Source organism: Petromyzon marinus, chromosome 19, assembly GCF_048934315.1.
Source record: "Petromyzon marinus isolate PM22_M1 ecotype Great Lakes invasive population chromosome 19, UKy_Petmar_22M1.pri1.0, whole genome shotgun sequence".
NCBI classification, from domain to species: Eukaryota; Metazoa; Chordata; class Hyperoartia; order Petromyzontiformes; family Petromyzontidae; genus Petromyzon; species Petromyzon marinus.
In genome coordinates, this window is record NC_133685.1 from 11,894,679 (window position 1) to 11,908,564 (window position 13,886).

The window sequence follows — 13,886 nt, forward strand, 5'->3', positions numbered from 1 at the left end:
TTCAGGTCTCAGGGGATCTTATTCAAGCCAGCAGGGAGCGGCGACAGAGGTGCGCTACGTGACATCGCCCGATCGCCTCATCACTCCGATATATGAAGACCAGGTGTACCGAAGCCCCGAGTCTGCGACGCACACCATCTCGCGGGCCCGCTCCCCACCCGACTACGCCGTGTACAGCACCGCGGCGTCATCCGGTAAATCCGCGAGGCCCCGTGCGTGCATCCGCAATCGACACACCACCTGGCTCATGTGGACAGATTATGCAGCTCTCCAATGGGGTTCTGAGTTATTCCGTGTTCTGAGTTATTCCGTGTTGTGAGTTATTCCGTGTTCTGAGTTATTCCGTGTTCTGAGTTATTCCGTGTTCTGAGTTATTCCGTGTTGTGAGTTATTCCGTGTTGTGAGTTATTCCGTGTTGTGAGTTATTCCGTGTTGTGAGTTATTCCGTGTTCTGAGTTATTCCGTGTTGTGAGTTATTCCGTGTTCTGAGTTATTCCGTGTTCTGAGTTATTCCGTGTTGTGAGTTATTCCGTGTTCTGAGTTATTCCGTGTTCTGAGTTATTCCGTGTTCTGAGTTATTCCGTGTTCTGAGTTATTCCGTGTTGTGAGTTATTCCGTGTTGTGAGTTATTCCGTGTTCTGAGTTATTCCGTGTTCTGAGTTATTCCGTGTTCTGAGTTATTCCGTGTTCTGAGTTATTCCGTGTTCTGAGTTATTCCATGTTGTGAGTTATTCCGTGTTGTGAGTTATTCCGTGTTGTGAGTTATTCCGTGTTCTGAGTTATTCCGTGTTCTGAGTTATTCCGTGTTCTGAGTTATTCCGTGTTCTGAGTTATTCCGTGTTCTGAGTTATTCCGTGTTGTGAGTTACTCCGTGTTGTGAGTTATTCCGTGTTCTGAGTTATTCCGTGTTGTGAGTTATTCCGTGTTCTGAGTTATTCCGTGTTCTGAGTTATTCCGTGTTCTGAGTTATTCCGTGTTCTGAGTTATTCCGTGTTGTGAGTTATTCCGTGTTGTGAGTTATTCCGTGTTGTGAGTTATTCCGTGTTCTGAGTTATTCCGTGTTCTGAGTTATTCCGTGTTCTGAGTTATTCCGTGTTCTGAGTTATTCCGTGTTCTGAGTTATTCCGTGTTCTGAGTTATTCCGTGTTCTGAGTTATTCCGTGTTCTGAGTTATTCCGTGTTCTGAGTTATTCCGTGTTCTGAGTTATTCCGTGTTCTGAGTTATTCCGGGTTCTGAGTTATTCCGTGTTGTGAGTTATTCCGTGTTCTGAGTTATTCCGTGTTCTGAGTTATTCCGTGTTCTGAGTTATTCCGTGTTCTGAGTTATTCCGTGTTCTGAGTTATTCCGTGTTCTGAGTTATTCCGTGTTCTGAGTTATTCCGTGTTCTGAGTTATTCCGTGTTCTGAGTTATTCCGTGTTCTGAGTTATTCCGTGTTCTGAGTTATTCCGTGTTCTGAGTTATTCCGTGTTCTGAGTTATTCCGTGTTCTGAGTTATTCCGTGTTCTGAGTTATTCCGTGTTCTGAGTTATTCCGGGTTCTGAGTTATTCCGTGTTGTGAGTTATTCCGTGTTGTGAGTTATTCCGTGTTCTGAGTTATTCCGTGTTTTGAGTTATTCCGTGTTCTGAGTTATTCCGTGTTCTGAGTTATTCCGTGTTCTGAGTTATTCCGTGTTCTGAGTTATTCCGTGTTCTGAGTTATTCCGTGTTCTGAGTTATTCCGTGTTCTGAGTTATTCCGTGTTCTGAGTTATTCCGTGTTCTGAGTTATTCCGTGTTCTGAGTTATTCCGTGTTGTGAGTTATTCCGTGTTGTGAGTTATTCCGTGTTCTGAGTTATTCCGTGTTCTGAGTTATTCCGTGTTGTGAGTTATTCCGTGTTCTGAGTTATTCCGTGTTCTGAGTTATTCCGTGTTCTGAGTTATTCCGGGTTCTGAGTTATTCCGTGTTGTGAGTTATTCCGTGTTCTGAGTTATTCCGTGTTCTGAGTTATTCCGTGTTCTGAGTTATTCCGTGTTCTGAGTTATTCCGTGTTCTGAGTTATTCCGTGTTCTGAGGTATTCCGTGTTCTGAGTTATTCCGTGTTGTGAGTTATTCCGTGTGTCTTTAGCATGATGTCCACAACCGTGATGCCCTACGCAGAGGAATATTCGCTTGTTCAGCGAATGGCTTTGGAAAAGTCTATCAGAACTATTTCTGGACCACTTAATTTGCTCTCGTTAGCCACACGGTAGGAATGCCTTTTCATATTCTGAGCAAATAGTGTTTGTTGTTAGAAGTAAATCAAATCAAACATTTTAATCGTTAGAGCTGTAATGAAAGGAATTAAGTTAAAAACAAAATTGATTGATGTTTTTTTTCTAGTGAAGTCATTGGTGACTGAGCTGAGACCATCAATGCACTTAAATTACAACTGAGTTTATCCTTCCAGTGATAAGGGGCCATCCATTTAGTACGTACGCAAGCATCTGTCAACTTGACCCCCGACCTCCCTGTATGCACGCGTACTTTTTACACGCCTCCCCCACCTGCGTACGTACGCTTAATGCATCCCCCCCCCCCCCCCCGAATCCAAAAGAACGGCCGATATTTAATCCACGCAGAAACGATCAAGGATTAATAATATAAACGTGTTTAAGCAAACAGATAATCCACCACTGGACTATCTAACTCATTTGAAGGCCAATGTAGACAAATTATTATAGAGGCTTCACCCCCCCCCCCCCATTGTCAGTAGAGCCCCCATACGCAAGCGTACGCATTTGGGTTGACCCCCCCTCAATGCGTACGTACTAAATGGATGGCCCCTAACCATGAGTGGCCACCAAGATTCAAACCTAGATCTCAGCATTGCCTGCTCAGTGCATTGACGTGAAATGATTCCTGTGAGCCACCAGGCCAACGCCGCAGTCCAACTTCAAAACATGTGCTGCACATTGTCTTGTTTGCATGCAAATTGAGAAGATTGATGTTTGTGACAAAATTAACCACATGGATATAAATACGAGGGCCGGAGCTAATTCAATTAATGCGGTCATTTTCGAGGAAGCAAATATGTCAGGAGACAACCGACGCATCCAACCATAAATCAGAATCCCACTTACTATACTGCTTTCTTCGTATAAATCTCAATACCCAACGTTTAGCCAACTCCTGCACAAATATACTCCATCTCTTTATGAGCCAGTAACTCTACCTCCATGTAGCTTGACATAGGCTTGTACCATTGCATCTCTGCTGTAATGTATGAAGTGTGGTAAATTTGCAATATTTGTAAAATTGGCCCAAAGCACCAGCACATAATAATGTACCCAGTCCACGAAAGGGAAGCTCTCGAAAGCCCCCTCCAGAGGGAATTTGACCTACTGTTCCACACTTTCCAAACAAACGTGAGAATACCTACACTTTACACCCTCGCATGCCAACTGCCGATCAACTAGCTGTGGTATCCCCAATTATACTGCTGCATGGACAGGCCGGGGAGGTGGGGAGAATTTGAAAACGTGTCCCATGCTTTGAATCCCCAATTGGGAGATCAAATTGAATCGGCGACCTCTGGACTGTAAGTCCAGTGTGTGCTAACAATTACACGATGATAGCAGCAAAACCTTGAGACATTGCTGATGTATGTATGATGAACTTCTTATGCACCGTACATAGCCAAACGTGCCAATCCAGTTGCAGCAGCTGGCATGTTTTGAAGATGCTTCACCACTGCATCGTTGGGAGAAACAAATCAGAATCCTACTGACGGATACTTCAATCTGCTGCTTACGCGATGAGTGCTGACAAACTGTACAGCTAGAATTAATGTATACCATTCACGTGTGGACGTTACTTAAAAAAATTACCCTTGCAGTCATTCACACACGGGTAAACCACGCACGTGCACGTGCACTTGGTCAGGCTGATTATGCGCACGCCGCAAAGTGAATTAATTATCAAAATTAAATCCCTGAATTTTTTTGGGACTTTCTCATTATTTACGGCGAGGTGCGTTAATCCTTCCAGTGATATTGCATCCCCCTAGCCCACGTAGTGATGCAGCTTGCATCATAACCAGCCCTTAATGCATGCCTAGGTCATCCTGTCGCTATCACTGAGTGCCCATCTGTCAACCTGCCTTTTCTAATGACGGTCATTGTGAGTTTTCTCTTTTATACTTTCTTTGCTTTATCCAACATTTTTATAGGCGCGAACATATGTCAAGTGTAATATTAACCCATGGAACGTTTTGACTTGCATTTGAAAAGTTGTAAGTTTTAACCCCAGGCAGGGGGTCAACCTAGCAAAACTATCCTCATGGGGTCAACAAGGTGAGTGCCAGTTTGTAGGAAATCATCACTGTTCATTCTATTGATAGACTTGTCCCCATCATGGGTATGTGGAGTTTCCAGCACCGACCCAGGGTCACCAACAAAGGAGAGTGCAGCCCTATTACCCATAGAAATTTGAAAACACGTCGATATTTTTGTTACTTTAGTGGTAACCGATATTTTGTTTAAAAATGCTCTATATTTATCAATAACACTGTGGCCTGAAAAGAACAAAAATATATAAAAGGCGATGTTTTCAGCAATGCCCTTTCATCATAGCACATGTGCGATTATGTATATTTTTCAAATGTATTTTTCTTTTTAAGGCAATGTTTTTGACAAATGTGAGTTTTATTGTTAGCTGTGCTTCTGTACCACTGCCAATGAAGCATCACCAAATGATTTGTAAATATACTGCTACGTGTTATTTTCACACATCGCCATAGATAATATTATTTTGGCTTGTACGTAACAACATTGCCTTTCTTCGCCTTAAGCACTAAATGAAGGCTCATGGCCAAACCAAATGTCATGTTTTATTAGATGTTATTTGACATCAGCAATCAGTTTAATGATAGCGTGCCACTATATTGGCCTTTTCCGGTAAACCATTAAGGCAATGTTGTGGCCATCTCAGCTGCTCTTTGTCGAATTTACCTTCTAACTACAAAACCCCCTTCTCTTTTTTAAGTAACCCACAGGTTGTGCTTAGGTCATGGACTTGTCACCCATTGTAATTGGTAGGTCCCAGCAGTGGCATTAATTCATTGTCCACCTCCAGGGATATTAGTGGCTTGCATGTGGCTTCTTCTTGCAGTTACGGAGGAATATTATGCGACAAACTTTAACGTGTTTTAATTGAGCAAACAAAACGAAAAATGTATTACATAACATTGGTAAAAAAGTACTAATTTTCTGAATATAGGTTATTAGCATACCAAATCATTAAAAAAATGTTTTTTTATGACAGCAACACACATTTCTGTTTGTTCTCTGATAAACCCTTGCTATTTGGAAAAGTTGGTGCATTTTGACAGAGCGCATCGCTAGAAGGGATGACTGCCCATGAACGAAACTAAATGACTGCGCATGCACCGCGAGATTGGGAGTTGGCCGAAGGTGACGGTGATCATGAACAAAAAAAAATCCCAGCGTGTGTGCAGGGTGCGATGGATAGGTTGCTCCCCAAGGCTGGAGGCAGCTATGCCATTGAAAGGAAAGCCGGTCGTGCATATCAACTCGCGAACACTTCGGCGTTTGATTGGGATTATGGCGCATTGCTGCGACCGCAGTAGATGTCACAATGCACGATAGGCGTGCACACTATAAGAGCTTATTTATATTCTGTTTAACTCTGTCGCATCAATTCCAAATGTATCTTAATTATGCGGGTAACTTTTTCAGGGGGCTTTTGTTTTCAAAGGTTGTTGTGTATATTTCAGTACGTGCACGCTTCAGTTAAGATATAGTTTCGAACTAACTGATGATCTTTACAATTGATCCATTATTTAGCAAGTATGCTATATAAAGGCAGGAGCTTGAACTGATGCATAAGTAAGATTACCTAAGTATGTAGTTTCCTGTTGGATTCGCTGGCAGTTTATTTATTTCCTTATCGAGGGCATAGAGAGAGATGTGACCCTTCCCTTCTGCGATCTGAAGTGGGTCGGGTAATGAACATCTCTGCAGCAATGGCATCCAGATGCTTGCCCCTCTCTTGGGAATAAGAGTTCACGAATTAAAAAGTGAAATGTGAATCTCGCTGCTTGTTTCTTCGTTGTTGAATACACGATCAATTGGATGCAGTGATGTTCACTTTATGATAATAGCACGTGATTTGGCAGCAAGTTCTTAATGTGTTCTCCCAGTTACACATCATCATCAGCCATGATCTATCCAAGTTATCACCATCCCCTCACGCGATGCAACGATCTGTCTTTCCTGCACATGGTCTGATCCCATTGCTCCATCTCCTAGGTGGAGAGGCATATTCCGTCTGTTGGCTCCCACTCCATCATTCGTCTCGACCACTTGCGAATCATTCCTTCTATTGTTCTGCACAAATCTTCCGTGCGCGTATTTGTCAGAGATCAGATCCACGGACGCAGATGCACGAAACACACACTGCGTCAAATTGTGTTAACTGTCGGCGTGCGATGTTTGATTACTGTCATTGGTTGTTTTAAATGTAGAAAAATATGGCAAACCATTTATCAATAACCATTAGCCAGTTTAACCTTCTTCTTTGGTTCTTTCGGTAAAGTCACGTAGAATGAGAATAAAATAATAAATTTCTAAAATAAAATAACACAACAATATTCTCACGACGTTTCGGCCACAACACAAGCGGCCTTCATCAGGTGTTGTGGCCGAAACGTCGTGAGAATATTATTGCATTATTTAATTTTATCAATTTATTATTTTATTCTCATTCTACGTGACTTTACCGAAAGAACCAAAGAAGATGAATCCTTGCAGTCACGAAAGCTTTAAATCAGTTTAACCTTTCTGAGTCTTAAAAGAAAATGTTTTCAACTGGGCCCTGCATGAGGACATTTGATCTGTGTTATTTCTGAGGGGGGTTTTTTTTCCGTGGGAGGAAGCTGAGTGCACAAAGAAACTACGCTTTGGAGAAAAAAAAAACCCCAAATCAAATTCGCCATTGATGTGTCACAAATTGACCTGTAGGGTAGCGCTGTTGGGCATAATGCACCCTGGATTACCAGTAAATGTATGCTGGTTGCTTGATCGGTTGACTAGTTTATGACAACAACAGAAATAGTGGGGAGGACCAAGGATAGCAGAGTAATTAATTTTTGTCTTCCCATTTTTTTTAAGTGGGTGTAAAATGTATGTTTTCACTATAGATCAGTAGTGAGGCAAGGTCATTGGCTTAAAGTGGTGCACTCTCGTAACAAATAGCAGCACATCAATAATTCGCTTCTCTTGGAGCTATCTGTGCTATTTCCCCGCCGTCTCTTGAGAGGGATATGCTGGCGGACGTGCGCGCGCGTTTCCGCATTTGCGTTTGTGTCGCGCCGCATGTGTCCGTGTATCGCTGCAACAATATATATGATAAATAGAACATTGTGCGTCGCTGTGTCAACAACTTTTCTGTGATAAAGTCGGCAGAAGAAAAATAAAATTGGAATCCAAATAATGCTGAGGAAGAATAAAAACCCATCAGTTTCCTGATGAAATGCTGTCAGCTTATGGATAACTTAATTTATTTCCACTTAGCATCATGATCTCTAATAGCCTGTACTGTATCCATTCATCATTTATGTGCCAAGCATTGGCATGTAGCAGTTTTAATTCAGAGGAAGCCATTCCTTGCACATGTGAGCATATATTCGTGGGGGTTTGGGATTCAGTCTCATAGATCCTGATTTAATCGAGCATTTTCAGGTAATTCTGCAATTTTGTCGATGTCCCCACACTGGCGAAGGGTGCAATTTTCTTGAAATGATGTTGCAACCAATAATTTTGTCTGTGCTACATTTAACACACAGATTGCAACACTTAACGTCTACCATAAATTTACTTGTGGGTCTGCAACAAATTATTTTGTCCACATGCAACACGTTCTCCGATTAGGCTGGATGGGGTCACATGCTCATCGTAGCAACCTCCATTATTGCTGTCTTTTCACGGGTATAACGGCTGTGAACAGTTTGAAAAACAAATCTTATTAGAAAATTACATGTGCACTGTAGTTATTGTCCTAATTTTCTTATTTTTACCTAATTTACATCCCTTCAATACCGTGATATTGAAAACGTATTTTTCAGGCTATGCAAGATAATGTTCTTCTTGCCTACATTTCCTGCTGGGCACCTTGACATGGGGAATCATTGAGTGTAATGGCTCATTAGTGTGCAACTGTGTTGCAAAACGCACCTAAAAAAGTGGCAGTGTTAAGGATGGGATGCTGCATAACAATTGAAGAATTCATGAAAGTTACATGGGGAGAAAATTGCATCGTTTTGCTTCCACTTTACTCTTGCAAACAATGTTGCCTAACAGTTCGCATTGACATGCATAAATAGGCGATTCTGGATTTTTTTTATATTGGTCAGACAGCGGCTTCAGTTGAATGTGGGCCAGTTAAACCCCCCATGGGCTAACCTGTATTATAGTTACCATCCTTATGCATCGTTAAAAATGAAGGTGTGACAGCTACCAGGGCCTAGTCAGCAGTCCCTTTGGGCCTGAGAAGTACAGCCACCTCGTCTGAGCCTTAATTGAGTTGCTGTGCAGATAAAACGGCTGTTCAATTGGTAATGCTTGGACCTCTAAAGATGTAATTCCACAATATGTTTGGGACTGCATTGGAATTTGACATTGGAATTTTTAATTACATAATCTAACGTTCATGGCAGTTTCATTTTTGACCAGAATATTTTCATCCTTTTGTAATGGTGAACATTCTTGATTTGAAGCTTTCGTGACTGCAGGAATCCATATTCTTTGGTTCTTTCGGTGAAGTCACATAGGTATAAAATAAAATAAATCACAATTATGAACATGTCTGTATTTTTCAATACTAGTTTTTTTTTTTTTACAAAATAACATAATTCAAAGATGAGTGCATTTTGGCTGCTATACTGATTTATTTCATAGGTTTCTGCCAGAATCTATAGTAGTGGTTTTCTTTAACATTTGTTTCAGCTCGCTTAGTAATATCCAATATCGTCCGGGGCAATGCAGGTATGCATCATGCAATTGTGTTGGTCTTCTCAATTCTATTGCTCGTAACCCCAAGTGCAACCAGCCTCTGCCAATCCAGCTTCTGCTTCTGACAAATTATTGTATTTCGTATGGAGCATCATTTGTCCTGTGCATAATGTGAATCCACAGTACTCTGCACGTATCTCTTCATTGTTAAACATGGAATGCTGGTCAGCGGTGTGATGTCTTGTTGATGTCAGAGATGCAGTCTACTTGTATTAATCTCAAATGGTTTAGAATTATATTACAGTGAATGCACTTGGTATGATATGTGAGTGGGGAGGTGTTACTGTTTTCAGCACCCTTGCCTCCAGGTTTGGTGTTTGCTTCGTTTTGAAGCCAGCTCCAGCCTCCTGCGGGACTATTATCAAACAAGCCTGTCATCTGATAATTTGTATACATAAAATACACTTTTGACAGCAAATACACTTTGAGAGTGACAGCACTGAGCATGATTGTGCACACCCGCAATCCGGCTTGGTTTATCTCTTGGATATCATCGCGTGTGTGACACCCACTTACAGGGCTGCCATGCAGCCTGTGGTGTACAGGATGTACAGCAAATGAGCCACTTGCCTGTCATTAAAGCGGTTTGAAAGTTATGCCCACGTATTAGTGGGCCATTCTAGACTCATGGTGTCCTTCCCCACAGTACAAAAAATATATATTTAAAAAATACTTTTAATTTATCCCACACTCACTTAAAATGTGATGACTTGATGTGCATATAAATAATAATTGCTATTAGCCATAGTGATATTGAATAAGGTTTTTTATTATGATGATGATGATAGTTATAGTTGACTGGTAATGTCATTACCGATGCATCAGTTTATCAAAATGAATTATCACACTAACTGTGCACGTATCAAATTGTGCATATGATAAGGGATTATTTACGATTCATGCAAATTTTGTGCATGACATATACCAATGTCATATTTGCATAATGCAGCGGAAAGAGTTATACACATGAGAGAGGAGTAAAAAGGCAAAAAAAATATCTAATTTTGAAGCAATTCATAACTATTAATTGTTTCACTGTGGGGAGAGTAAATTTTGACATGCCAAGTTAAATATGGCCAATTGGTCGTATATTTTCCGCTTGTTGCAAAGGTTCACTGTTCGAGACCAGTGGCCACCCTAGTTGATAAGAATGTCATGTGCTTCACGTTTGATGATAAAGATTATGTTATATTATTCACAGAGAGGAGGCCACGTGTGCCTGCATCACAGGCAAAATTGACCACATTTCTTAAAAGACTCATGATTTACTTGCTAGAGAAAAACCACGTAACAATATCACCCCTACTGGTACATTCATGCCAATCTTCAGGCCGGTGCTGTGGGAAACTTGTGCCACAGAGGGGACAGCTACCACCGGGGAATCTATAGGCTACACTGCAGCAGGGATGGTTGAGATGAGATGGTGTTGGGATGATTGACATGAGATGCTGATGTAAGGAAATTTGATTTGCAGAAGCAAATTCTCAACTTCGTGACAACGATGATTCTGTCTGCCATCGCCACCCCTGGCTTTGGCTGCCATTCTCAGTCTTGTTGTTGCGCGGGTCCGTGTGTCTCCGCGTAGCTGTGCACCGCTCATCCAGCCAGCGCAGCTCGCGTAGCGGCCCAGGTGGGAGACAGCGAAGCAGCCACTCGGCTTCCTCACACACGGAGCCTGGTGCGGTGGGCCTGGCGCGCAGGCCCTCGGGAGAATCGGTGCAAAGCAGGCATCTCATGCAGCCTGACGGACGCCTGCGTCGCTCCACGTCTTCCGAGAGCCTGCAGAAGGACCAGGGGTAAGTTTGGAAGTGGTCGGTTTTTATCAGAACAACGTGGAATATCCAGCTGTCCGCATGTATGTGCATTGCATAAATGTAATTTTCTACAAATTTTCACATATTTGACCTTTTCATATATCCTCCCATAGCTGAGTCCCCAGCAAGCCAGATATGCAATGTTGTACTGTACCTAATCCAGAAATTACTTGATGCATATTTTTTTCGGTAATTGGTGTCGGCAACAAGATTGTCATGATTATCACCATGTTTGCCAATATTATTGCCTTGGTAATTATTGCTGCATGATATGGTGCAACATTTACCGTCCCGGAAAAATGTTTGTCCCCCAATTGTACCCGTCGGGTATAGGGGTCTTCATGTTTATTTCTGTGAAATTAACTATACATATACACAAATACATGTGTGATTCACGAGCAATGGTTTTAGTTTTAAAATGTATTCATTAATGTGAGACTTATTTTTACTCGCCCTATAAGTTTCTGCTGTATGTAGAAAAAAATGTATACTAATGAATTGTGACTGTAACCTTGAATTGCAAGGGGTGGCACCCGGGGGTTGGGAGATTGGGATGATGGGGATGGTGGGGTTCGTTGCTCAGTGACGGGTACTGTCTTTTAGTAATAATGGTCATTTATTTGATTGGGAACGTGTAAAATCTATCGTACTTATGTACTTTGAACTTTTTTCTGCATTGTACTTAGCCAACCGTGCAAATCGGAGGTGCGGGGAATTGGAGGTGCGGGAAATTGAATTTAACTGTTGATAATTGTATTCACAGTATAATGTCATTCAACATATGTTTCACAAAAGTAGACATTAAAATAAAAACAACGCATTTCAATCTGGCCAAAATGAAACAAGAATAATCTTACGAATGGTAAAATGTTAGTTGGGAATTTTTTTTTATTATAAAATTGGCACAAGAATGTCATCATCCCATTTAAGATTGCGCTCGAGAGGACCACTATGCACTTATTATATTACAAAGACATTTGGCAAACATCCAGTGACCAGTAAAAGCTTAACCCTAAGTTGTACATGTGTAGTGAGCGACTTCTGAGACACGACGTGTAGAGGGGTCCTTATTTATTTCTCACACTTACAGGCACAATCACTGAGCGACATATCTATATACGGGGCTACGCATATCTGACCCATCCACACAGCCCCATCGTTGGCATCTAACTATATAGCTGGCTGACTAATATAGCGACGACGATGATGGGAGCCATATAGCCGATCGGCCATGCGGCCAGACGATGGAGAAGAGATGACGGCGAAGACAGCGACGGCAGCAGGATCTGGACCCCACGACAGCCCCGAACCTTCGGTCACATCCCCCCTATATAATCCTCATCGTGGCCAGTCCCCGCCTCCGGCCACGCCCCCTTCTAGAACCTTCAAGCAGGTTTCCGGAGCTTCCCGACTGACCCCGCCTTTAACCTTTAGCCCAGTTACGCCCCCCTTACAGTTGGTTATTATATAACGCACTCATACCCATGATTATCCCTCCTGGTCAACAGATGGCACCCTGTCATTACACATGTGTGCAGAACATTTCATTGTTGGATGAGGGCCTCCCCACGCCATGCAAATCATGAGTGCTTATTTTACCATATTTAGAGATGTGACAAAAGCAGGCACATATCTGGGTGATTGTCCAAGGCAAATACAAGGTTGTCCCTTCGTTAAATCGGTGTTGAGTTGCGTCTGTGATTTTATTTTACTTCGCACATTTAAAACACCGCACAAGTAGCTGCTATTTGGTATGCCTGCAAATTAACTTTTTCTCGCGGGTAAAGCAACTCTGCAACAGTCAGTAACAAATACTGTGTTATATTTTGTATGCCCTCTGCTTTAATTGCCAATTGGCGCACTGCCTCTCTCTTTTGTTTCGCTCCGTCTTGTTTCACAGAGGGGGTCGGCTTTGCTGTAAACCAGCTTGTGCGTGCGAGACATGTTCATTAACACATGGTGGAGCATACATTAACAATGTGCTTCTACAAACTGGAATAATTTCCACGTGTACTATATTCGACAGTGCATTGTATCACACACCCAGCTTGAAATTGTATTAGACGTGTATATATATGTCTAACAAATGAAAATCATTAGGAATTTACTTTATATATAATAAGAATAATAATGTACAGCCCTTTGTCATTTTATTGCTAGATGAAGGCCTCCCAGTGCTCCATCAGACATTGGGGGTGTTTTGACCACGCTTTACCACACTGGGCCATTCAGTGGGGGCCCATTAGCGGTTCAGATATTGTGTACGTATGTTGAACTTCATTTGCACCATAGGTAGCCGTCCGTGCTAATCGGAGGTGCGGGGGAAGGACAAGAAACTAAACACAAAAAGCAGTTCTCAACAAATGAGTTTTCAATCGACAAATTGTGATCATATCTTCTTTTCTTCAGCCCTTTGACTCTTGTCTATTGCGTATGCTGCACAAGACCTCTGGAGTTGCTGCGTTCAATACACTTCTAATTATGTTTTCAGTCCTATTGAACTTGCTTCTCCAGCCTCAGGAAGATCGATTAAATATTGTTACTGTTGCTGTGAAGTAATTACAGTAATTAGCTGCCAGTTACGGATAATTACGACAAAGGCCATCAAGTACAGTGGCAAGTAAGCGATAGTCAGTGTATGTCGGGTGTTGGTATGCTTGTCGGTGTGGGTAATATGGGTTGGGTTTGGGCTTTGGAAAGAAAGTTCGTGTGCAATAGGGCTTGAGAAGGCCTAGGTTCACGTGGCTAGGAAAGGTTGGGGCTCTAAGAAGTGAGCGATTCACGGAGCGTGAACTAATGCACAGTGATGCAAGGTGGGTAACTTGGCAATGTGTGGGCACCCACAAATCTCAGTCAAAAGCTCCTTCAACACAGCACATTGTACAGCCGTTGTGGATTACTAGTTTTAGTGAAGTGTGTGGACAATCATTCTTGACTGAACATCAAATGCTGCGATTCTTAAGTAACTTAATGAAACCTAAAAACTACCTAATGCCTTCGTCCAATTCACGTGTTCATTCAA

The 13,886-nt window shown here is 42.0% G+C and overlaps 1 protein-coding gene across 11 annotated transcripts in view; it reads left to right on the top strand.

Moving 5' to 3' along the window:
• LOC116943713 (catenin delta-2-like) overlaps window positions 1-13,886 on the top strand; it is a 273,044-nt gene that overhangs the window by 135,969 nt on the left and 123,189 nt on the right. For all 11 annotated transcript variants that reach the window (XM_076067973.1, XM_032956809.2, XM_076067972.1 and 8 more), the window contains 2 exons: window positions 6-194; window positions 10,636-10,846. In XM_076067973.1, coding sequence (XP_075924088.1) covers window positions 6-194; window positions 10,636-10,846 — 400 coding nt within the window. The remainder of the gene's footprint in view (window positions 1-5; window positions 195-10,635; window positions 10,847-13,886) is intronic.